The 26,045-nt window shown below is 43.0% G+C and overlaps 1 protein-coding gene across 1 annotated transcript; it reads left to right on the top strand.

Moving 5' to 3' along the window:
* Positions 1 to 3,578: 3,578 nt before the first annotated feature.
* ugt8 (UDP glycosyltransferase 8) lies at positions 3,579 to 25,594 on the top strand. The gene is made up of 7 exons (XM_079998494.1): positions 3,579 to 3,653; positions 7,689 to 7,807; positions 10,549 to 11,381; positions 17,500 to 17,642; positions 20,246 to 20,322; positions 23,542 to 23,761; positions 25,056 to 25,594. The coding sequence occupies exons 3-7, from the start codon at positions 10,551 to 10,553 to the stop codon at positions 25,462 to 25,464; spliced, it is 1,680 nt and encodes a 559-aa protein (XP_079854620.1). The 5' UTR covers positions 3,579 to 3,653; positions 7,689 to 7,807; positions 10,549 to 10,550; the 3' UTR covers positions 25,465 to 25,594.
* Positions 25,595 to 26,045: the final 451 nt, after the last annotated feature.

Here is a 26,045-nt window from a genome sequence, read left to right as displayed (position 1 = left end):
TGTCCCAGGGTGGTTAAAAATTGATACTCCGCTCGGGTGACACACTTGATATCTAGAGGGAGGGATGGAGGGGGAGGAGGAGGAGGGGGGGGGGTGGTGCCAGGGGAGTTAAAACAACAGAAAAGAGAGAGTGAAATAGAGAGAAAGACGATTTGTGGGTGGGGGTGAAGTGGTGCGGGCGAGAGAAATGGTGCCAGGGAGACAGTTGGGGATGGATGGAAAGTGGGGGCGAGACAAATTGTGGTGGGGGGGGGGGGAGGGGGTTGTGCGGAGGTAAATTGGGGATGAGACAAATGATGGCGAGAGAGTGAGAGGGTGAGAGAGAATGGGGAGGGAGAGAGGGGGGGGGGCGAGGGGGAGAGACAGAGACACAGTCGGTTGAGAAAACACTGTTAATAGTAGGGGGCGGGCAAGGTGGAATACGCCCGCCCAGGAGCAGACAGACACGTGTCATGACGACGGCTCCTCTGCACCGGGCCTCCTTGTATTGAGGCCCCGCTCCACAGTAAACGGTGTTTTTTCTGTACCTCTGTGCCCGAGGGCCCCAAAAAACTGCCACACATGTCAATGCCATCCGAGAGAATTCCCTCTCAAAATGAGGGAGAACTGGGAAGAGAGAGAGAGAGAGAGAGAGAGAGAGAGGGAGAGAGAGAAAGGGGGAAGGTTGGTGTAGGGTGGGGAGGCAGAAGCATAAACAAATGGATCGGTGTTAGGGAACAAATGCTTGTTTGTATTAAGCCACACACACACACACACACACACACACACACACGCACACACAATTATAAAAATAGATACATTTAAGGAAAATAGCAAAATGCCTTAAAATAAAATAATCTATCAAAAAAAAGTGAAATATAAAAACGAACAAATTTTAAAAGAAGTAAAGATGAAAAGTAAGTACATATAAAATAAGTTAACATAAAAAATAAGTGCATATATAAATAGGTGAATATAAAAAAATTAAACATGAAAGATGAGTAAATAATTAAAGAAATAAATAAAGAAAATACATGCAAAGTAAGTAAATATAACACTAAGTAAAAATAAGTAAATATAAAAAATAAATATTCATTGAAAAATAGTAAAATCTAAATATAGTCAGTCTAAAAACAATATATACACAGTCTTACCTCATTGCCTCACCACCTCTATGATTTTACTTTACAGTTGGTGTGTGTGTGTGTGTTTGTGTGTGTGTGTGTCTGTGTGTGTGTGTGTGTGTGTGTGTGTGTGTGTGTGTGTGTGTGTGTGTGTGTGTGTGTGAGTGAATATTTACCATGTCAACAGACTTTATTCTTCCCATCACTCCCCCCACCCCGCCCATCCCGCTCTCCCTTCCTCCACCTCCACTCTACCTGATAAGCTTCTCTCCATCCTGAATGGTGTTGCAACAGGAGACCTCACCCCCACCCTCACCGCCCAAAGTTCCCACCCTGCCCTGCAGCCAAGGTGGGACCGGGATGCAAATAATGTAAATAGAACCTGTATTTGTAACACACACATTCAGGGATAAAATGTGTGTGTGTGTGTGTGTGTGTGTGTGTGTGTGTGTGTGTGTGTGTGTGTGGGTGATGAGTCCCAACAAGCAGAGTGGCTGTTTGTGGGTTGGAGTCCCACCATCCGTGAGTGTGTAGGCCTGTTTTGAATTTATCTTTTTTTTTTAAATCTGTTTTATACAGTATATATATTATATATAAATCAGGCCCGTTTTAAATAGTCCCAGTAAAGCCAATATAAAATTGCGCTCTGAGTTTATCACATCACAGAGAAATGGATTATTAACCACCCAGCCAAATTTGAGTGATTAAAGAAATGACCAAATATATAAAATTAAGTATCAAAATCGTGGAAAAAAAGGCAATACCCTCTGTTCTGAGACGCTGGGGGCGTGTCCGCTGAAGACGCTGAAACCACACCCAATCAAGTCAAACGTTTACTTTGGAGTAACTTCCATGATTAAATGTTGTGCTGAAACCCGTGTGTCTAGTTTCTCACCTCAAAGCGCTGCTGTCTGGCTGTGGGGCTACCCCGCTCTCCGCTGCCCCCTCCTGGCTCCTCCGCAGGCCAGGTCGGGGCTCCACGGCCTGCTAGCATGAAGCTAATGCTAACATAACCAAACCCTGCTTGGGTCAAGCCAAAGGGACGGTTCTTTACTGTTCATAAGCACCGATTTACGTATGGGTGGGGTGGGGGGGTTGTTTATACTGTAATGTGTGTGGGGAGGGGCCCTGCCAGGTATGGGTCCCTGATTTAGCCCCGCCCAAAAAATCTGGACCACAAAAATGGGGAGAAACAGTTCAACGGTCGTTCAGTCTTTTCACATGTTTTCAGCAATTACTTTCTAACATGTATAACGTGTTTAGAAACAAATCACTGTATTCACTTCACAGGGAGTTTAAACTTTTATATATATTTTTTTTCATGTATTTGTATTCCTAGGTGTGTAGTCCTATTGTGTGTGTTGTCCTATTGAGTTTCTACTTGGCTCACGATGTTTGTTGTTATGTTCAGTTTTATATAATTGGCAGAGGATTCTTTGGCAGAACGTTTTTAACTGACGCAGCCGTGTTTTAGAAGCACTTTCACATACAGTGCACATCTACGTGTAGGCAGAATAAAACTCAGCTTGCGTGGCCCGTCTGGAGCCTAATGTCTTGTCATAATAATGTTAATAATAATAATGATCATAATAATAATAATAATAATAATAATAATAATGATGACAATGATAATAATAATAATAATAATAATAATAATAACGATAATAATAATAACGATAATAATAATAATAATAATAATAATAATAATAATAATAATAATAATAATAATAATAACGATAATAATAATAATAATAATAATAATAATAATAATAATAATAAGGATAATTTTAATAATAACAACAAGAATTCATATTTAATATAAAGAAAAAAGAAAACGAACAAATGCATATAACAAGTTAATATTGAAATAAATCAATATAACAAACAAATACATATAACAATGAGCAAATATAAAAACAACTTAATCTGAAACATGCTGTACGTACATAATAAAATGAGTACATATAACAATACGTAAATGTGAAAAATAGTCAATGAAAAATATGTAAATGTAAAAAAAAATGACTGAATAAAAAATATATATAAATGGAGAAAACGAAATCTATATATATAAATAAATATAAACGTATAAATAAATAAATAAATATATATATGTATGTATATAATTCTCCTATCTCTCATCTGTTATGTATATATATATATATAAATGATTGATGAAATGAGATGTATATATATATATATAAATGATTCTAAATCCACCTGTGGCAGGCAGGTCAGGTGCAGTCAGACGCACCCTCCCACTCCTCCACCCAGCCAACCGTTTCCCTCCCTCCCTCCCTCCCTCCCTCCTCGCCCACGGTAGTCCCGCCCCGCGTGTGCGTCTCTGCCAGTCGGACGCTCCTTTGCCGCGGACCCGCTGGTGAGGACCTCACGCTACGTTCGGCTCGTCAGCCCTGTGCGTGCTGCTGCGGGGGGGCTCCTCGTTCCTCAAGAAACCGCCACGACTTCGGATCCCAGCCTGACCGCCCCCGCCCACCCGCCTTCCCCCCCTGCCCCCCCGCCCCGCCGGCTCCAGGCACACGCGACAAGGTAGGGTCCCGACAGGTGGAGGGAGTCTCATCCCAGACTCCTCCGTCCCCCCCCCCCCCCTCATCGTTTCCATTGTCGTTCCCAAAGCGGGTTCAAAAGAGCGAATGAGTGCGAATGAAAGTCGGCGCGGTCTGTGCGGTTCCATGGAGGCTCGGTGGTTTTTTTTTTTTCCGGTGAGCGCCCCGTGTCTCTGGGGCGAAACCCAAACAAACATTAGAACTGTATTTAATATCATGAACCAAGAAGGCCATTTAAAAAAAAAAAAAAACGCCCGTTCAAATAATAAGAAATGAAAAAAAAAAAAGTTTTCGTTTCGAAGAATGATTATTGCTCTATCGATTGATTTATTGAGAAATGCATTACAACATGGCTTTGACCTCTCCATGCCGCTGCGGTCTCCCTGCCTGTTGAGAGTGGCCAGTTGAAACATTTGCATCACAACTTGAGGCAGAGCGGGTCCTCTAGCGATCGGAGTATCGCCGGTTCGATCCCCGGCCCCTCCTGCTGGCGTGCCGATGTGTCCTTGAGCAAGACACTGAACCTAACTGCTCCCCGGGGGCAGCCATGTGGCAGCCCACTGCTCCTAGATACGTCAGTTACTAGGATGCGTAAAATGCAGAGAAATGCATTTCGTTGCCTCGGTACTTGTACTCTGTGCAATGACAATTAATCTAATCGAAAAGGTGAGTATCCTTGTGAATTAAATTTGCTATTATTATTAATAGTGTTATCATTGCAGTGTGAAAGGCTGGTGGCAAATCCAAAGAATTGTGCATCATTTTATCCCAAATTTGTAACCATAGGTACAAAAATGGAGGGTACGTTGTCTCCCGAAAGGTCCAATAGTGTACTTTATTGGTGACAGTTGCTCCTGCTTCACCTTTTTTTTCGTTGCATGTGGAAGGAGGGCCAGCCTGCCCGACTCGTTCTGCCGGGAGAGAAAACACAAGGGAGAGCGGCGGAAGGGAAGGAGGAGGGGTGACCGGGCCAACGGAGTTGATAATGAAAACAAGGGCCGAGAATGGGGGCGGCCTAAAATGTGCAAGGCGCCCGGGATGGACGGCCTCCCGCGGCGACGGTGGTTGGTCGAGGTCAGCACCTGCCCCGTCGGGGGCCGTTGCTCCTGCACCGTGTTTACGCTTATGCTCGACCGAACGGTTCACAACCCGCCTTCCTCTCATGGCTGAGAGAAAACAATGGCTGAGAGAGCAGGGGGGAGGACGGGAGCAGGCTGCCTAACTGCGCTCTGTTGGGGGTCAGATTTTCAACCTGGTATCGGCTTAGAGGCAATAACAGAGAAGACAATGAAGAACCACCATCATGTCCTTCAAAATATGTTTGTTCCCTTACAAAAGAGAAGCTTATAATGAGCTGTGGTTGAATATTCTTCAATGCACGCTGCTTCTGCAGGGTCAGATGTTTTTCTTTAGGCGCCACAGGTGTTTTAGATCTTGGGTTTTAGATTATTGTAACCAGAGTTCATTGCCAACTTTCACTTTTATTCAAAAGGGCCCGGCCTCCATGAACGCGTGGGCCACATTTGGCCCCGCAGGCCGTACGTTGCGTAGGCCTGGAATAGAGGTTTGAGCTGTGACGTCCATGAGGGGCCCGAGGCATGAAGGCCTCTCTTCAGTAAAAAATGGGAGAGATGTTTATCTTTACAACTGTTTGCGGGTCAATTACAAACTACCAACGCCATTGATGTGATTTTGTGAATCCTTATGAATCTATGAACCTTGGGTAATTTTCCTTTTTTTTTTTTTATCCATTTGAAGTAGGACATTAACTTGCCTTCTTGTGTATGCAGAATCTTCTGTTTCCATTGTAAACAGCCTCTCAGGTGCAAGTCAAGTGTTTTTATTGCCTCTTCTCTTGTGATGTTTTCACCAAAGCGGAATATTTCAAGTGGTTTCCCTTTGGCAAACAATGGGCTCCGCTTATCAGATAAGGACAAGTTGGAGTGTCCACATAGGGCCTTTTTATTCAAAGAGAGCAAATTTGTCGTGCAGAAAAAGCGACATTCTAATCAGCACAAACAAGTTGGCGGCTCTCGACTCGTTTTCAGGCTAAATGAGGTGAATGTTGCCATCCCAGCTCACCCGACCATGCCATTCATTCATTACATTTTCTAATGCTGACTTGACATTTATCAGTGTGAGGAAGTCATATCTCCTCTCTCAGCGTGGAAATTTGAGCTAATGAACTACTCTACTAATATTTTAAGGCTATTACTATGTAATATACGAGTGCATAACTATATTACATTACGTCATTTGGCAGAAGGTCATGTCCAAAGCGACTTACAATAAGTACATTTTGTCTATATGCTGTGAATACAATATACTGTACTGAAAATAGTTGTTGTGGATGTTGGACACAATTCATATCAAACTATATAACCATCACTATGAGGTGACCATGGATCTACAAGCAGTTTATGAACAAAGCCCCTCGCTTACGGTTTGAAGAACAAAGGGGTGTGCGTCTTCCACACCGCCATTGTTCTTTGCTGTCTTCCCATTGTGATCCTTTTTGCTCCAGTCTCAAAAGACGCCCAGGCTAGTTCCAGAGAGCCTGGCGGGTTGGAAATGAAACGACCTCTCTTCGCATCCTGTGTCGACGCGGAGCGGTTAAGATCACTTATAGCTATAGTTTGTTTGAAAGGCCTGAGTACAGAACGTCTACGAAACACACGTTACACAGAAGGACTGAAGCTTATCTTGGACACACGATGGGGCGTAGGACCATATGAAAATTTTGTGTCACGATTATATGGAATAAAAGATGATAAAATAATTGCGATTCACAATATTATCCCGATTATACTGGAATCACTTTTCCTTACATTTTGTCAAGAAACAAATATTTTTATTGCATCAGTAGGGCACATTATCTTATATCTTATCTTATTTTTGTGAACATCCTTTTTAGTGAAAAACAAGGACAGATTCAGATCACCACCAAAATCCATTTATAAAAAAAAGAATCAACCTATCCCCCTGATATCCAAGCATTCACATGGTTCAGTTTGTTTCGTGTTGTAAACGCACAGTAAATAAATAACTTGTTTTGTTTTCAGGTCACACAGACGGAGTAACAGCAAGGACAGCAGAATAAATACAAAAAAAAAAAATCAAGCAATCTTAATTGAGGTAATCATAAATGATAAGGTCTCCCTGCGTCAATAAAGGATAAATAAAAAACAGCAACGTTGTGTGAGTCTGGTGTTTGACTAGAATAAAGTCAGACTGGCGTTGCTGCATGGAGTCAAACACCGTGGCAAAATATTGGTTATATATCATATTTAAAATAAAATATGCGACGCACGTACAAGTACATCATTTATGGTAATTATCTTGAGGATGTTCACGATTATCCCGAGATTCGGCCCGAGAAAAGTGATCTTGAGCGCCTTTATCGCAGATTGAATCTCATACCAACCCATCCCGCCGCGCGACTTGAGAAAACTCATTCAACTCACTGGAAAACCATAGGTTACGCCGGTCACATCTGCTCTACGTGTCATTCCCAAGCTTGGCGGCCATTACGTCCGCACGGCCAGATGTATTCCTCAGCCCACCCCGTCCATGGAGTAACCCGACTCCGCTGTTCGAAACTTAAGTCATGACGCATCCCACTCCTCGGTAGATAATGGCCGGTTTCTATAGTAACAGTCAACACTCGGGGCAGAGAAGTGTTGGTAACAATATCCTCCCGAAACAATTCTAAACAAAATGGCCGCGGCCGTGGTCTCGTCTTCTGGTCAGGTCCCAGCTGTCTTCTGGGAGGAACCCCATAGAGCTGACGACCAGATGGCCAATGCACCGTATCGCTTCAGTTTAGATGCTATCGCGATGCTTCAGCCATGGGTGGAGTGGACCACGGTCAAAGAGAATTTTCAACCCAAAGCCTGCTGTCCTTTCCCTCAAGAGTGTCAAAGAACCTACTGCGCATTGTTCTTTGTTATGTATCACACTTTTTAATATCCCTGTCCTTATCCATCTAATACATTATTTTTCTTTTATTGGTTGACAGCCAAACTCCAGGCTGAAGTTCACGCACCCTCCAGCTGAAGATCAGAGCGGCGAGCGTACACGACGGCGCCGTACCCCGTGGAGGTAGAACCTGGGCTGGTCGTTGTAGATCGCAGCGAGGTATGTCGGCAATGGCACGGATACAGAAAGACTTTGACTTTGACTTTGGGCATATAGGAAGGAGGACGAATATGCCGTGGCAGCACGATAATGACCCTTTGTGTGTTTGTGAAGAGAGCGGCTGGAGGTTTAGAATGACGTCGGTGCCGCCCACGCTCGGTCGGCGGACCGACGCTAAGATGGAATGGAGGCAAAGTTGAGCCCTTGGACTGCACTGACCAGAGCTTCTTGACCTTTGTGTGGTACAAGGTCATTTTCCAGTGAGACAATTGTTTTGCAGTCGAGTTCGGGGGATGATTTATGTAGGGGGAAGGTGGGCCACAATAAGTCACAAAAAATTGAAAAGGTTAATGTAGAGCTCTTTGTGTACATGTACCTAACAGTTGCTCCTAACTGAACAAGTACAGGCATATAGAACCACAACTCGAGGTGTGTGTTGGAGAGCGATGGCCTCCACCTGCACCTGCGCCTGCACCTGCACCTGCACTTCGACCTGCTATGATGGAGACCAACACCCATATTCACAACAAATGTTTTCTTATGTGGGAGTGAAAGATGCGTCGAATGAAGTGCCTGTTATTACACCGCGTTCCAAATGATTATGCAAATGATATTTTTCTCTGATTTTCCTAAATAGTCGATGCAAATGACAGTCAGTATAATTTTCAAGTCATCAAGCGTTAGGGTATAATTTGAATGTTATTGAACAAAACTCCCAATGATAACAGTATTTTTTTCAACAATAGAAAACTCAAAATGCACTGTTCCAAATTATTATGCACAACAGATTTCAAAACATTTTATTTGTTGTAAAGAACTGAAAATGGTCATTTGTTGAATTTGCAGCACTAGGAGGTCATATTTACTGAAATCAAAAGCTATTTCAATCAGAAACATCTTAACAGGCCAAGTAACATGTTAACATAGGACCCTTCTTTGATATCACCTGCACAATTCTTGCATCCATTGAACTTGTGAGTTTTTGGAGAGTTTCTGCTTGAATTTCTTTGCAGGATGTCAGAACAGCCTCCCAGAGCTGCTGTTTTGATGCCAACTGCCTCCCACCCTCATAGATCTTTTGCTTGAGGATGCTCCAAAGGTTCTCAATAGGGTGGAGGTCAGGGGAGGATGGGGGCCACACCATGAGTTTCTCTCCTTTTATGACCATAGCAGCCAATGACACAGGGGTATTATTTGCAGCATGAGATGGTGCATTGTCATGCATGAAGATGACTTTGCTACGGAAGGCACGGTTCTTCTTTTTGTACCATGGAAGAAAGTGGTCAGTCAGAAACTCTATATACTTTGCTGAGGTCATTTTCACACCTTCAGGGACCCTAAAGGGGCCTACCGGCTCCGTCCCCATGATTCCGGCCCAAAACATGACTCCGCCACCTCCTTGCTGACGTCTCAGCCTCGTTGGGACTTGGTGGCCATCCACCAACCATCCACTACTCCATCCATCTGCACCATCCAGGGTTGCATGGCACTCATCAGTGAGTCAACAAGACTGTTTGAAAATGAGTCTTCATGTATTTCTGGGCCCACTGCAACCGTTTCTGCTTGTGAGCATTGCTTAGGGGTGGCCCAATAGTAGGTTTATGCACAACTGCAAGCCTCTGGAGGATCCTACACCTTGAGGTTCACGGGACTCCAGAGGTACCAGCAGCTTCAAATACCTGTTTGCTGCTTTGTAATGGCATTCTAGCAGCTTCTCTCTTAATCCCATGAATTTGTCTTGCAGAAACCTTGCTCATTATGCCTTGATCTGCACGAACCCGTTTGTGCTCTGAATCAGCTACAAATCTCTTCACAGTACGATGATCACGCTTAGGTTTTGGTGAAATATCTAATGTTTTCATACCTTGTCCAAGGCATTGCACTATTTGAGGCTTTTCGGCAGCAGAGAGATCCTTCTTCTTTCCCATATTGCTTGAAACCTGTGGCCTGCTTAATAATGTGGAACGTCCTTCTAAAGTAGTTTTCCTTTAATTGGGCTCACATGGCAAACTAATTATCACAGGTGTCTGAGATTGATTTCAGTGATTCAAAGAGCCCTGAGACACAATACCATCCATGAGTTGAATTGAAAAACCAAAATTTAATGTTTATGACACTTTGCAATTTGCATAATAATTTGGAACGCGGTATATACTTAGCGATAAATACGGAAATATCGGCAACCAGAGCAAAAAAAAAAAAGGCTCGTCTTTTTTTTCTCCGCAGCATTTCCTTTTACTTTTACTATTAAAGTACCTTTAATATCAGCAATGTAAAGACTTTAACTCAAGTAGTATTCCAATGAGTGAATTTCGCTTTTACCAGGGTCGTTTTTTAGTAAGATATCTCTACATTTGCTCAAGTGCTGCGTACTTTCACCACCGCTGGCTCTCCTTCAACATGAGGAGGTACTTCTCTTGTTCATGTGGGCTTCACCTTTCTCCCCCCTTTTAAAACTTTGATTCAAGTTCAAGTTCATGACAAGCACACCCTTCTACAGTAGATGTGTTGCTCAAAGGCGCCCATTGAGCAACTTACGCGTTGCATCATTTGATAATGATTAAGGCAATCTCAACATTGAATAAATGATAGGACAAAAAAAACATGAGCTACTCATTTCAGTGCAGCTTTCAGCAACTGGGACACATTGTACTCTGGATGTTAATACTGCTTTTATAAACGGTCTTGCTTTCTTTTGGAACCCTTGTCATTAACCTTTCCCCCGATCTCTGTCTCCCCAGCTATGAACCTACCTCCTTCACTCTTCCTCCTCCTCGGCCTCATCTTTTGGAGCCCCAGTGTGTCGCAGGGCGCCAAGGTAATCGTGGTTCCGCCCATCATGTTCGAATCGCACCTCTACATCTTCAAGACTCTGGCCACAGCGCTGCACAAGGAGGGCCACGAGACTCACTTCTTGGTTTCAGAGGGGCGAGAGGTTCCCCCCTCCCAACACTACCACTTCCAGCGCTACCCCGGGATCTTCAACAGCACCACGGCGGACAACTTCCTCCAGTCCAAAGTCAGGAACATCTTCTCCGGGCGCCTGACGTTCCTAGAACTTTTTGACATCCTGGATCACTACTCGCAGAATTGTGACGCCGTGGTGGGCAGCAGCGAGGTCATGACCCGGCTCAAGCAGGCCAAGTTTGACCTGCTGCTGGTGGACCCTAACGAGATGTGCGGCTTCGTAATCGCTCACATCCTGGGAGTGAAATACGCCGTGTTCAGCACGGGACTCTGGTACCCGGCTGAAGTGGGCGCCCCGGCGCCTCTGTCCTACGTCCCCGAGTTCAACTCTCTGCTGACGGACCACATGTCACTTTTCCAAAGGATCACCAACACTGCGGTTTACCTCGTGCAGCGCTTCGGAGTGCATTATATCGCATTGCCCAAGTACGACAGAATCATGAAGAAACACGGGGTGAAACCTCAGGTGGCCATGGCCGACTTGGTGCAGGGCAGCCGGCTGTGGATGCTTTGTACCGACATGGCTCTGGAGTTCCCCAGGCCCACCCTGCCTCATGTGGTCTACATAGGGGGCATCCTCACCAAGCCCGCCAACCCGCTGCCTCAGGTTAGTATTGCATGAGATGGATGCATCGGGGCATCAGAAGACAAACATTGACAAATCAATTGCATGTAAAAAGCTTTGAAATGCATGCCCTTTGCAACACTTTGTTTCTGACAATAGATGAGCCATTGGAGCCTGTCTAGTGGGAACATTGCTAGTATTATTTTAAGTTAAATTATGGTGAATTTCATGCATCCTCAGGGTATAGATGATATTTACACATCTGTTTACGCATTATGTGCACAATAAATGCCTAAAATGGATAATACAGTAGTTAAAAATGCCATGAAAAGGCTTATGATGCTGATGTCCTATTAACTAAGGGATCTATGGGACATTACCTTTCCTCAATCAGTTACAGAATACAGTTTATAATGCACCATTCAGTGCAGCTGAACTTAAGGATAACATTATGCAACTGCGTGGTCTTGTAGGCGGTATAGAAAGCCTTTATTCTTGCTCTTATAGAAGCAACCCCACCTCAATGGTCCCCCATTGACGAATGTCAATCAATTATTCAAACCAGCATGAATGAATTCATTCATGTCAAATGTTTTATTTCCATAGAATCAGGAAACCACTGTGGTCACAACCACAAAGCCTCTGTTACTATTATACAGTACATGTATGATGGCGGCCATTGTTTTTCCTATACAGTAAATGAGGCCATTTGAGTTGGTAGAGCAGGTTGGCCTGCTGTCAGAGAGTTTCTGGTTCGTTCAGCCAGCTCCTCCTGGCAAATTGGCATCTTGGCCATTCGGCAAGAACTCCCTGAGTTGATACCAACACGATTATTGCCAATTTAACAATAATTGTGATTCCCCAATTATTCAGTATTACAGTGAATAAAATTGTTTTATTAAATGATGAGAAATTATTTAATCATTCTTCCAAAAAGATAATACACATCATTAATCGAGTCAGTGTCAAGTTTGATTTCTGGCCAAAAGGGCAGCAATCCAGTCAAATAATCAGAAATACAATGAATACAGCATTGCATGGTTCATATGTAAGCAATGATTATATATTGATATGTATTTATCAACAGTTGGGATTAAAAGTAAGTAACACCTTTAGTTTCAAAGGGTTTTCATTTTGTTTTTATTTCTTTATTTTGTTCGGAGAAAAACTTTTATGAATAAGTAGTAAAACTGTCCTCGTATTGACTGGAGAGCAGTATATTTTTAACTAACTTTTAGAAGTGGTTTCCAAGTTGTCAACCTTGCATCAGCTGTGGTGCAAGCAGAGGTGTAGTGGTGTACACAAAACCCGTGCACTTGCGCACTGCTACTCCATGCATTCGTTTTAAAGGTTTAAAGGTATAAGAAGTGTGCAAATTCTGAAACACTTGTTAACATGTTAGACGGCACAAACAATTAATGATGAATTACACCAAGCTCCTGAGAAAGAAACAGTGCCGGGTTTGATTAACACACCCGGCAGTGAAATAAACCAGTACTGGCCTGAACACTTTCAAATACTGTCAGAATAAAGTTTTCACAATCTGAAATAGGGTTTTAAATTATGTTTAGGCTCCTTATTATAATGTAGTCCAGTTCTGACGAAGTATAAGTAGAGTCGTTTTTTTATCTATACCTGGTCTTCAGTGGTTTGTGTGGGGGAAAAAACAGGGCCTTTCCTGTTTTCACAAATAAGGATAAAGGTTTCACACATCTGAAATAGGATTACAAATGGTGTTCTGGCTTGCATGTAATTAGTTTGACTACTATAAGTACAGTCGTTTGTTAACTAGACCTGGTCTTGAATGGCCTTGTGTGTGGGGAAAAATAACCCAAGTGAAATCCACCTTATCAAATCCAAGTTTTCACAAATAAAATAGAGGGTCTTAAATGCTGTTTATTATGAATACAATTACACAAACCATTTACCATGTGTTTTTATTGAAGTTCAGCCATGTCTATTAGAGACACATGTTACTGAAAAATCGGAGGCTTTTGAACGCACCGCAACATCCGACACTGTGAATCGGCTGCTACTGTTCTGTAACTTCAGCGGAGTTATCTTGAATTGATTCGACTTTTGAACAACAATTATCTGTTTATTTATCACTTTTGTGAAAAGAAAGATAATTGAGTCTGTGCACAGTCTTGTGCAAAGTCATTTCTGGATTTGCTTGATCAAGTTCAAGTTCAAGTTCAAGAGATTATTTGTCACATACATATTCATAAGGTCATACATAGTGTATATGCAGTGAAATCAGTATGAATGGTTGCAAATTTCCTTGACTGGGTGTCCATAGGTAAGGACCCAATGGGTGAACTGGGCATTGCAAGGGAAGGGTCATTGAGAAGAATGGAGGGTGGTGGTGGTGGTGGTGGCGTTTCATCCATTCGTTGAGATGGGGACAAGACAACCGAGAGTGGCAGCAGTGTCTTGGGTGATTGGGGGTGGGGTGGGTGGGGGTTTTATTCGGAATGCCACTCCGGCCGCATCGGGCGCTTTGTCTGCTGTGGCGTTGGGGGTGGGGAGGGCATAATGGAAGTGGCCGAAGAACTAGGCCATTGTTGTAGTGTTGGCAGGCAGCAGGGGAAACTGAGCCTCCTTTATGGGGACACTGAGGCTGCCTTGTGGGGACAGTAGGGCCCACTGTGTCCCCCGAGGACGGCCCGTGCCAGGGCCAGGCCCAGGCGGCCGCAGCTGGAGCATTCTCCACCTCCTCCCTCTCCTCGTCCTCGTCCTCCCCGTCATTACACACGCCAATATGGCACCCCCCCCCCATCCTTCTCCTTCCGTCCTCATCACCTCTCATTCCATGTTTGCTTTTTTTTTTTACCATCGTCAAATGAGATTATAACCCTCCTCACAACCAAACAAACGAGCAAACACACCAAACTGCAGACTATTCTTCTTCCTGACCAATAGAACCGTCCCCTTATCTGCCTCTTCGATTAGTTGATACAGAGTTAGCATTCTCAGCATTCCTCTCCAGGAGGAGTAGGAGGCCTCAGTTTACTCCATTGTCCTCATTGTCCAAGGGCATGTGTGCTGTTCTTTCTGTCGCTGGACTCCAGCTTGGTAATGATAAGTACTGTGGACCGGTTCTTATTGATTCTCTCTCAATGATTAACCTTCATTTTACTTTGATTACCTTCAAAAGATGCTCATATCCGTCAGCCATGCTTAAAGACTCCAATACTCCGCCACAGTTTGAACTGTGCTGAGTGAGAGTGGAGTTGTAGGTTGTTAAATATGTAGGTTGAGGACATTAGTATTGATGTATGAATTTTGACGTATGCACGATTTACGTTTAGATTGGGGTCACTCCTGTGTTTCCAGGGTCCTATGTTCCCCAGCTCTATATAGCACATAATGGGAACCTGAAAAAGGTGTTCCCCAGCTCTGAATTTGCTTCATATGACATGGGCTTTTGTGGGAAGGGTTAGGGTTTTGGTTTTTAGGGTTAGGGTTTAGGGTTAGTTAGGGTTAGGGTCAGGGAAAAGTTTGGGTAAAACTTTATACACAGAACCACCTAGACTCTTTAATATTCTCTGCCGGGTCAGATTTGACCCGGAACACCACGGAAGAAACAATTTCAAAATCACATCAAATACAAAATCAAAATGAAATGGATAATATTAATGAAATATTTTAACTTGAGACGGTTCAAATTTCACCCAAACACAATAGGAGGGTTAATGTGTGTTAACAGAATATTGAACGGGGGAACATAGGACCCTGGGAACATAGGTCCTTGGGTACATACAGCAGAACCCTGGGAACATAGGTCCTTGGGTACATACAGCAGAACCCTGGGAACATAGGACCCTGGGAACATAGGACCCTGGGAACCTAGGACCTTGGGAACAAACAGCATGAATAAAGGACCCTGGGAACAGGACCTTGGGAACATAGGGCCCGGGGAACATAGGGTCCTGTGAGCATAGGGCCCTGGGAACATAGGACCCTGGGAACATAGGACCCTGGGAACATAGGACCCTAGAAAGATGGATACGCTCCCTTTAGAATTACATTGTCATAAAACTATTCTACATTTCATTCTTGTCAACAGTTTGTCCACCAAACGTTCCTGGCTGATAGGTCTAGTATTTGGCATCTGGAACCAGCTTGAATTCAGACCTGTGCCTTTTTGTGAAGTGCTGTCAGCAATAGCAGCCGAGTGAAATGTTATATTGAAAATTGCATCTTGAAATGAAACAACGGGATCTAAGGCTGATTTGATCTTCATACTATCTTGGAAGAAAAAAAGTGTCCAGATCTGCATCCCAGCGTCATTGATTCTATGTTGTGTAATTTAGTTATGGAAAACCGTAACTATATATGACTGTATTTTATTTTCCAACCATTTTTCCTCGTCTTTCTTGCTTTAGGACAGGGTCATTTATTTGAAATGTATTTCCTGCTTATTATTATTATTATTATAAAAAAAAAAAATTAAGAGTCTCCTGCTTTAATTTACAAACTGTAGATTGATTACTACTGATCATCAATGGCAGTGGATATATATGGAAATCTGCTTTCCGATTTCTGTCAATCCACTGAAATATTTAAAGAGCCTTGACAGTTTTTCATCACAGTACTATCTTAACCGCTAACCACAACGGGCTGTAAGTCATTACACGAAAGAAGGAAAATATCACTTAAATAACGGCTGTAAAGGTATATAATTGTGGTTACTTTCAAACAACGTCTATAAACAGTTCCAGTACCATGTTATAATGCTATAAAACAGTACATTACATTGCATTTAGCAGACGCTTTTATCCAAAGTGACTTACAATTATTCAAACACTGACGGACGCAGCCATCAGGAGCAATTAGGGGTTAAGTGTCTTGCTCAAGGACACTACAGCATGCTAGCAGGAGGAGCCTGGGGGTTTCTGACTGTATGGGTATCAAACAATTTTAGATTCCGCAAGAATACTTTTCCATCCACATTTGAGGAGAATTTAAGTTTAAGCCAACGTTAGAAATGTCCCCATAACCTCAATGTGAATTAGGTGAGTTGAATTTGGGCAAATTAACTCTCGACCTTAAATTTTGATTCCAGAAGTGAAACTGAAATATTAAAATTAGAATTTTCAAAACATCCTCTCTAACTAACGAGGGAAACAATATTGTATCAGGTTACGAAGAAAGGCAACTAAAGCCCCTTTCCCACATCCATAACATTGCTAGACAGGCAGTAGGTTTCATTTACACATTGGCCTCCTTTTTGGAGAAGTTCCGTATGGAGTCTGTTCTCCACATTAGACGACTGTTACGGATACATGCCGTGATGGGTTAGGATTAGTACGTTATGTCCAGTGTAAATGCCAACGTTTGGACAATCTGTCGGCAACGGACGTACAATCTGAATCTTTTTTTTTTTTTGTTTTTTTTCCTGGCTCTCAGAGACCGGCGCTTCGGTTTCCACCTCCCCGTGTCCCGTACAAACAAAATATTCATAAACACCCATTATTTGTGCTTTGCCGTTATTTCGATTCAGCTCCACCCCTACTTTACGTGCTTGTCATTGTCACTGCTTCCATTCACACACACTTCCATTCACAGTCGTACCGGCATTTTCCTGTAAATGATACAAGGTCGAGAGTGGGGGAATTTACAGAGCGACTTTTACAGAACATCAGCACCGGCTGCTTTTCCATCATTACACCAAATGGAACATTTACAGTGGACTTACAGATTTCAGAGCAAGTGAGAAATGTGCCTAAGGTTAAAAAAAAACCTCATGAAGATAAGTAATTTATTTAAAATAAAATAAAGAATAAAGTCAGAAACAGCTCAGCAAAATAGAATAAGTAATATCAGGCTAAAGATGATAGCGTCGTTATTTTCAATTAAATGCAAAATAGAATGGTATATAAAAAACAAGATGAGCAATGTGGAAAGTAGCACATGGAAAAATATAATAAGAATCACAGCAATGTATTTATTAATAATTGTTGTTAAAGTGAACAAAAAAGTTAAAATTAAGAAATTAAAAGTAGGTTTGGCTTTGGTGGTTAGGCTCAAAATATAAATAAAAAGGCATTCATACAGTATATTCTATTGTTAATTAAATAATAACAATAAAATCAAAGGTTTTTTTTGGTTGTCGTCCTGTTAAATTCTGAAAATGTATATATTTTTTCTTCGGCAGGACTTTGAGGCCTGGGTGAACGACACAACGGACCACGGCTTCGTGGTGGTCTCGTTCGGAGCCGGGGTAAAGTACCTCTCGGACGACATCGCCCACAAGCTGGCCGGGGCGCTGGCCCGGCTGCCCCAGAGGGCCGTCTGGAGGTACGCCTCCCCCCTTTTTACCCACACCATTTATATTTTTCACAGCCTTTTGCCCTGTATTCTGAAGATGTACTGTGAAATAACCCCTAAAAATGCCCTCAAACTTAAGCTTCCATTAGATTATTTTGTATTTTTTTTATTAATTTTTATAAAATTAATATAATAATTTTTATAATTATTATTATAAAAACTATTATTTGATCTATTCCATATTGAGCAGATCAATCTATTTGTAAAAATGTTGTATTGTATGATTTATATTTATTCATAAATCAATTAATTTAATTATTAATTTATACTATAATTAATCATTAATTAATATATATTAATATATGTTTTTTGTTTCTTTTTATTTTTAATTTTTTTTCTTACCAATTTGTAATTCCTTTGTTGAATTTGCATTTATTTTATTTGTTTTTGACTGCGTTACAAGGCAGAGATGGATCTGCTCTAACTGGAATCTTTCCTATGAATGTGAGATGATAGAATGTTGACATAGGGAAAACACCAAAATCCAGTTCAGCCGTAATATCAATGAGCTTATTCAAGATGAGACATTTGAAAGCTATACTGTACATGCTGTTCTTGCTGCTGGCTTTTTGTAGACTCATGGCTTAGTGTGTGTGTGTGTGTGTGTGTGTGTGTGTGTGTGTGTGTGTGTGTGTGTGTGTGTGTGTGTGTGTGTGTGTGTGTGTGTGTGTGTGTGTGTGTGTGTGTGTGTGTGTGTGTGTGTGTGTTTGCACATGCTCCTCCCTTGTGTTTAAAATGTAAATACATGCTCACCGGATTTTCATTCGAGTTATCTCAATATCAGTGTGTTCTTTAATTCCATCCAAGGTGTGTGTGTGTGTGTGTGTGTGTGTGTGTGTGTGTGTGTGTGTGTGTGTGTGTGTGTGTGGTGTTTACTTAGGCAGCTGACTTAGGAATGTGTATTGTCTTGGATTAGGCCTCAGGCATTTTCTAAAGCAGCTACAGTACATGTTGATGTTAGCTGACAACCTGTTTATTTTTCGGTCAACTGCCATCAATACAAGTTGTGCTTCCAGCGGCGCAGACAGCAGCTCAGGTATCCCAAAAACACCTTCACGGATTAAGAAAACCGCAGTGTAATTGATGCCCCTATTTCCAATAATCAGATCAGACTGTGGAGTGAGTAGGGATGCCTTTATTTGCATACAGATAATTGTGATGAAGGCTTGAATCGTATTTTTTGTTGATTTTATACCACTTTAATAATATCATGACGTATTGGGATGTAGTTCACGCCGTTTGCAGAAGTGCAATCTATGGACGTGGAACCTTTGAAGATAGAAATTCAGGTAACCAGTGAATTGACCTGTAGCACTGGAGCCTCGGCCATGTTCGTCCACTGGTTCCATAAGCGGGGGGCGAAGCCAAATGAGTCATTGTGTCATTGAGAATTGGTTTGGTGAAGGGCTCCTTTTCATGGGCGAGACAGAGCAAATGTTGTTTTGTGGAAGAGAGAGGGAGATAAGAGAGTCGGGGTCGAAGGGGAAGCGGAGATGGATGGACGGGGGGCCGGGGGGGTTCAATGGACGTGTGCTTGCAAATGCACCGTGTTCCAAACCAGCTTTGTCTTTCGGGAGGACGTGGGCGTGGGTCGAGATCCGCGGACAATTTCGCTGAATCCCAGATTGTCCACGGCGCGCTGAAGAAATGGTGTATCCGGTCGTGCGTTTGGGTGTTGTATTCGTCCTGCCATCACCAGTGGAAAACCCATTCCATCGCATGTAGAAAGTGGCAAATACACCCGTTGGAGGCGGCGGAAAGGCTCGTCGCAGTTCACACAGGGTCCAATACCCAACTGGGGATGTACCGGTATGACATACCACAGTAGAGTATCTACCAAAATACCGCGCTATACGATATTTCACGGAATTAATTTTTCTATATCCAATTGATAAATAGCTTATTTAAAAAAAGAACGACCTGTGGTAAGGCCTCTGCAGGGCGGGGCGGCAGGGGAAGGCGCTTGTCGGGGCAATTCACAGGAGAGGCAACATAGGCGAAAATTCAAAATCCAACATATTCACAAAATTGAAGATGTAAACTTTAATTCACCCTCACCTCATGTTGCCGTTGCGAGGTAGCAGGCGGGCAAATGGTGTAATAATCCATCAAAGCGCCAGATTCCGGCACGTTTGTTTACACTCGCTCGCATGTGCGGGCAAGTAACGTCAAGCAGTGTGGTAAAATACTGCCGTAAAGCCGTACTGCCGTAAAGCCGTACTGCCCTAAAGCCGTACTGCTGTAAAGCTGTACTGCCACTGATTTGCGAAATGAAATGACTCATTGGATGGATTGTGACATTACATTACATTACATTACATTACATTACATTACATTTAGCCGCCTGCTACGCAAGCAGCAACATCAGGTGAGGGTGGATTAAAGTTTGCGTCCTCAACTTTGCGACATAAATGTATCCTGTGGACACGCCCGTCACAGGGAAAGGCTTACAGCTCAGAACTTGATTCCGCCGGATACCTTAAAATCGGTATACCATCACATCCCCAACGCCGTTGACCGTCATTCGGTTGTTGAGATACCGTCTGTGTCTTCATCTTCCTTCTTCCCTGTAGATTCTCAGGAATGCCGCCCAGCAACCTGGGGAACAACACCAAACTGGTGGACTGGATGCCTCAGAATGACTTATTGGGTAAGCACGTTCAATTGAACTACGGGATGTGACTCAGCAGTTTCCTGACCTCACTGCATATACTGTGTGATACAATGCTGTACGCTGAACGACGGCTTCAGCGCATTAAAGGAGCAGTGTGTAGAATTCAGTAGCATCTGTCGCTGAGGTTGCAGATCGCAACAAACTGAATACCCCCCCGCCACACCCCCACACCCCCTCCTGTTCCAAGTAGGTGGAGGAGACGCTGCTGTGGCTACAAGCTAACGTTAGCCAAGTAAACGCTGAAAAGCGGTTTCATTCTCCGTGTTTATTCTGATAGCGAGATAGCTTTAGCAGGATACATATTTTATTATCCGTTTGCGGAGTCAAAAAAAAACCAAACGGCTCGACCACCCGGTACTGTCACGGAGGGTTAGAGGGAGAGGAAGAGCCAGTGTCTGGTTTGTCCTTTCTGGGCTACTGTAGAAACATGGCGGTGTCAACATGGCGGCCTCCGTGGAAGAGGACCCGCTCACTATGTAGATACAAAAGGCTTATTCTAAGGTAATGATAACACAGTTCTTTTTTTCATGGGATTATACATTAGTTAGAACATACTTGTGATTTTACATTACATTTCTGCCAAGTTTGTTCTGCTAGATGCCACTAAATTCTACACACTGGTCCTTTAAATCAATGAAGCATTTGGCAAACTTTAGAGAAATACGTTGTTGTATGGTGGACTGTGCTAATTAACCGATCTTAAAAACTGCGCTGTTAAGTACAATTTCTTCCTTTGGCCATTAGAGTTGGCCATTGGATGATTAAACAATTACATTAAATGTGCCATTTACACTTGTCGGGGCCATTTTGTCAGCGGTAAGTTCTTATAATGGACATTATCTCCTAGTGCCTGTGTTAGAAAAGGTCTGTTTCCCTACAATTTGATTATTTGACTTTCTTCCCGAAATAATCCTCGTGTGTATTAGCCAGATCAGGTACCTCTTTGTTTTCATGACACGTGTATGCTCATAAACCTCCAACATGGTCCCTGGGAGGTTTCTAATGATTTAGCTATCTGCAGCTTAATCCTCCAGGTGTTGTTGACAGAGGCAAACAGTACTAAACTGTTGAACTGAAGAAAAGGCAAAAGGCATTGTTGAGGAAACGCACCCTTGACTGGCATCTGGCACAGCGTGGAAGGCGGTTGGCTCTAAATGTCACTTTGTTGTCTTTTCCATTGTTCAAGCTCCTATTGTAAGGCCTTGAAAGTATCCTCCCCCACTGCCGCTTTGTGACATGCAAGTAGCTGGCAATATCATTAATCATATCAACTTTTTAAACTGCATTCCTGATTCCCTTGGTGTCTTTTTGGAGTATTTTGGGCAGTGATTGACCATTAATGTGCTTTGGTGGAAATAATACAATATACACTGTCTAGCTGTGTTTTGATTATGGGCATTTTCTGATGTTGACTACAGTACAGCATTTGCTGATGTGCAATATTTACTCAATAACAATGATAGTACTGCTGTTGTAATGGCATAGTTCACAGTTAGCTATTGTTTGAGTAGTTGTCGTTGTTTTACTCCAGTAACCCAAAATCAACGGAATATCTTTTGCCATACATTTGTTACCGGGAAGACGTAGAAAAGAATTAACTCGTTCAATCAGGAAGTTCATCAACTGTGTCCTCAAATGAAAACATAGATGGAGCTCAAAGTTCAGATGGAGATTTGTCTAATGGTAGATGCCTTAGTCGTTTGCCTCTGGGCCACTCTGTGGAACCATTTCTTCCGGGTCGTAGCAGGGAATGAGCAAGAACTCAAAAACCTACACTGTTCAGTTCCATAATGTACCTTAATGGGACTAGTGGAATAGCCCTTAGGCATACTCCTCAAAGACGAGCCCACGGTTCAAATAATGAGGTAAGCTGGTCTGTGTGTTAAACTTTGCCGGGACTCAGCTTGTTTTCCTGCTTGGAGGGTGTGGCTTTCATTGACTTTCATTGGCTCAATGCACCACCTGCACTGAAAACCAGTCCATCCAGATTCTGACTCTATGGTGTGTGTCGATTATGATCCTCATTTGGCGGTTTCATGGGATGTATCCTATGAATGTCTGAAATTTGGGATGGGGCCTTTAATGTTTTAAAATATGTTTTTTAAAATGAAGGAAAAAACAATGGGCGGAGGGGCCGGGCACCACAAAGAATGTGGAATTTTTTTGTTCTTTTGGTTGAGAAATTGGGTGACCGTGGTCATACCATACATCACTCATTGGAGCATTAAAGGTCAATTATTGTAAAAGAATGCATGTTAGTCACGCACAAACACAAACACAGACACACACACACACACACGCACACACTTAGGCACACACACACATGCACCTACAAGTGCAGTACCTGGTCAAGCGTGGAATTCCTCTGGAGTACCTTGCCCTCGGTACACCTTGGTCAATTCAGTCTTTGAAGTATCTTGGCGGCTGCAGGAAAAACTGTTGGTTGGGTCTGGGTGAAGGTCCATGCTGTAGAAGATACAAGACAGTGTTGGACCACAGCAAATTGTGCGAGCATAAGTTCAGGTTCAAGCTCGAGAGGTTATTTGTCACATGCATATACATACGGTCAAACATATATGCAGTGAAATGTCATGACACCCGGTGATTACGCACAATAAGCTCTAAAAATACTAAAATGTGCGTAATGGACACGAGGTGCTCGCGCAGGATGGAGTTAATAGTCTGTGTTGTATTAAATGTACATTTAAATCCTCCTAAATGAAACTTACCTTAACTTACCTCCAGCACTTACCTCACAGAGTAGAAGTCCTGGCATGTCACAGAGCTTCAAATGGCCCAGATTGTGCTTTCGGTGTGTTGTCTGTTTAACGTACTGCTATGTAACCGCTGTGATTTGCTGGTACTGCTTCAGGATACACGTGTAGTGGTGTCTCAATGAACCATCGAACAGAAAGAGGACCTTTTTTCCCATTTCTAATCATCTTTTGTTATTACTATAACTGAGTTCTCTGACGGTCACACGTAGTCGCAGCTTCATAAAGACCCTTCTCGGGCATATGAAGGTGTAAAAGAGATCTCGCTAAAAACAAAACCCGCTTGGAGTTTCCAGGAAAATCCCGCTGCGGCAATACAGCAGCACGATCCCTGCCACAAATACAATTTCGCCTCCGATGCGAAATAAAAACCACACCCACATGCGCTGACCTTGTCCACCCTCTTGTCCTCGCCAACCAGGCCACGTCAACACGAGGGCCTTCCTGAGTCACGGCGGCCTGAACAGCATTTACGAGGCCATGTACCATGGGGTCCCCGTGGTGGGAGTGCCGCTGTTCGGCGACCACTACGACACCATGACGCGAGTCGCTGCCAAGGGCATGGGCATCATGCTGCACTGGAAGACCATGACCGAGGATGAACTCTACAACGCACTAACCAGCGTCATCAAAGACAGCAGGTAGGACCCCATGGAGCCATGGATATGCAATGGAAGGATTACACACACATGGTTACGCTTCCTACATACAGAATTTAAGGGATTTAGTTGGGGTTCAGATAGATGGATGGATGGAGCGATAGATAGGATAGCCACTTAAAGGGGAATACCTTTAAGTGGCTTCAGAAGTAAAATGACAAAAAATTATACCCCTTGTTATTTGGTCCATAGAATTTGTACTCATTGAGATGAATGGAGAATCTCAACACCATTCGAAACAAGCGCGACTTGAAGCGGCAATAGGAATTTGTTTTATGAACCACATTACACCTCAAGGGGGTATAGTTTCATTTTAATGCTATTGCCATGCTGGAAATGAGTAAAAAAAAATGAAATTCCCCCTTTTTTTTTTAAAGGTCTAGTATATACGTAATTTGATGAATCTTTTTCCAAATGCTTGGCCAGATTTGTTTCCCGACAGGGCTGGAGTGAAAGTGAAATCGGTGACGTTGTTATTTGGTGCGCGTGATAAATGTCAGTTCTGAGCATGTCTGTGGACTGCTTGGATTGGACTGGATTGTAGACAACCATTTTCGGGCAAAACATTTGCATAAACTCACCTCTACACAGTCTTGCTGGAGTGTGTTGCTGACACTTGCTTGGTGAAAACAAAGGCGAGAGAACGGACGGACTCTCCTGTTGTTCAGTCCAATAGAAATAAAATTGGCATAAGTCATACTGATTTAAAAATAACATTAACAGGTTCTGATGCTAACTTTTAGAAGTGGCTGGCAACCAGGCATCAGCTGTTGGTTGCCAATGACACAATATTTACCGATCTTTAAAATTATAGTCCATCATTTAATATTAAGAGGGTTAACATCATTAACAGAAACTATTTTTGGGCGATATTTAATATGTGTTTTTAAGTCAAGTTAAACCATCATCGATATCTTGACTAGCTTGTTTTTTTTTTTTTGTACAGTTTGAACTATGTTAAACTATGTTAAAACATTTTGCCCGGATGCCCGATTATTACATTTTCAATTTCTAAACATACAGAATTTACAAAAATAAATTGGGTTTCTAATAGATACTCTAATATAATACTCTAATATCTGATAATATATTGAGTACATTTTGAGAATTACTTCAAATGTAAGAAATTGGAAAATATGGGACCTTTAACATTTTGTTATTCATTCTGTTGCTATTTTCAGTTCCCTCTAGTGACAATAGGCAGCAATTCAGCACTGCACAGTCTTTTCTCTTTGTCAGTCTTTCCTCGACTTTGTCGTCTTTTCCCGTGTCCTAGGTACCGGCAGAAGGCCCGTCTTCTCTCCTCCATTCACAAGGACCAGCCAGGCCACCCGGTCACCCGAGCAGTCTACTGGATCAGCTACATCCTGCGCCACCACGGCGCCAACCACCTGCGCTCCTCCGTCTACCAGGTGTCCACCTATCAGTACTTCTTGCTGGACGTGGTCTTCGCAGTGGTGACTGCCTCGACCCTGGTCGTCCTCGCCCTCCACCGGATAGGACGGCTGCTGAGGACGCCCAAGGCCGAGAGCCGGAGGAGGGGTGTGGGAGGAGGAGGCGAGGCCGAGGTGGCTCCCCCGGGGGACGAAGATGCCTTGGCCAATGGACATTGCCATAGGGACGGAATGGCCAACGGGAAGCACAAACGCAACGGCTCCTTGAGGAACGAGAAGAAGATAAATTAGCGTTGGCTTGGATGGATGCATGGATGGATGGATTGAAAGAGAGGGGGGTGAAGTTGCCGCAACGATGCAGGTCTTGGTTTCGGTTTTAATGTTTCACTGAAGAAAAAGATAAGCAATCTCAGGACTGTGTCTAAAGGCAACGACTACCCAAGAAGGTTGGAGGAGGAAACCTGCAATGCGTTGTGGGATTGCCTGAAAATGTTGCTGTGTGTGTGTGTGTGTGTGTGTGTGTGTGTGTGTGTGTGTGTGTGTGTGTGTGTGTGTGTGTGTGTGTGTGTGTGTGTGTGTGTGTGTGTGTGTGTGTGTGTGTGTGTGTGTGTGTGTGTGTGTGTGTGTGTGTGCGTGCGTGCGTGCGTGTGTGTGTGCACGTGTGTGTGTGTGTGCACGTGTGTAGATACTGAAGAGGGTCTAACAAATACACCAAAATCTCGAAAAGCAGCAGCTCCAGCGATACAAACCAACACCAACCAAAAAAAAAAAGACCAATTTGAAACGAAAAAACACAGAAGATGCGTTTGAAGACATTTCATAGATTCAACCTTTTAAGATATAGTTTAACCACGAAGCTAATGTTTTTGACT

Source organism: Zeus faber (genome assembly GCF_960531495.2).
Source record: "Zeus faber genome assembly, chromosome: 4".
NCBI lineage: Eukaryota > Metazoa > Chordata > Actinopteri > Zeiformes > Zeidae > Zeus > Zeus faber.
This window is presented reverse-complemented; position numbering and strand designations above follow the sequence as displayed.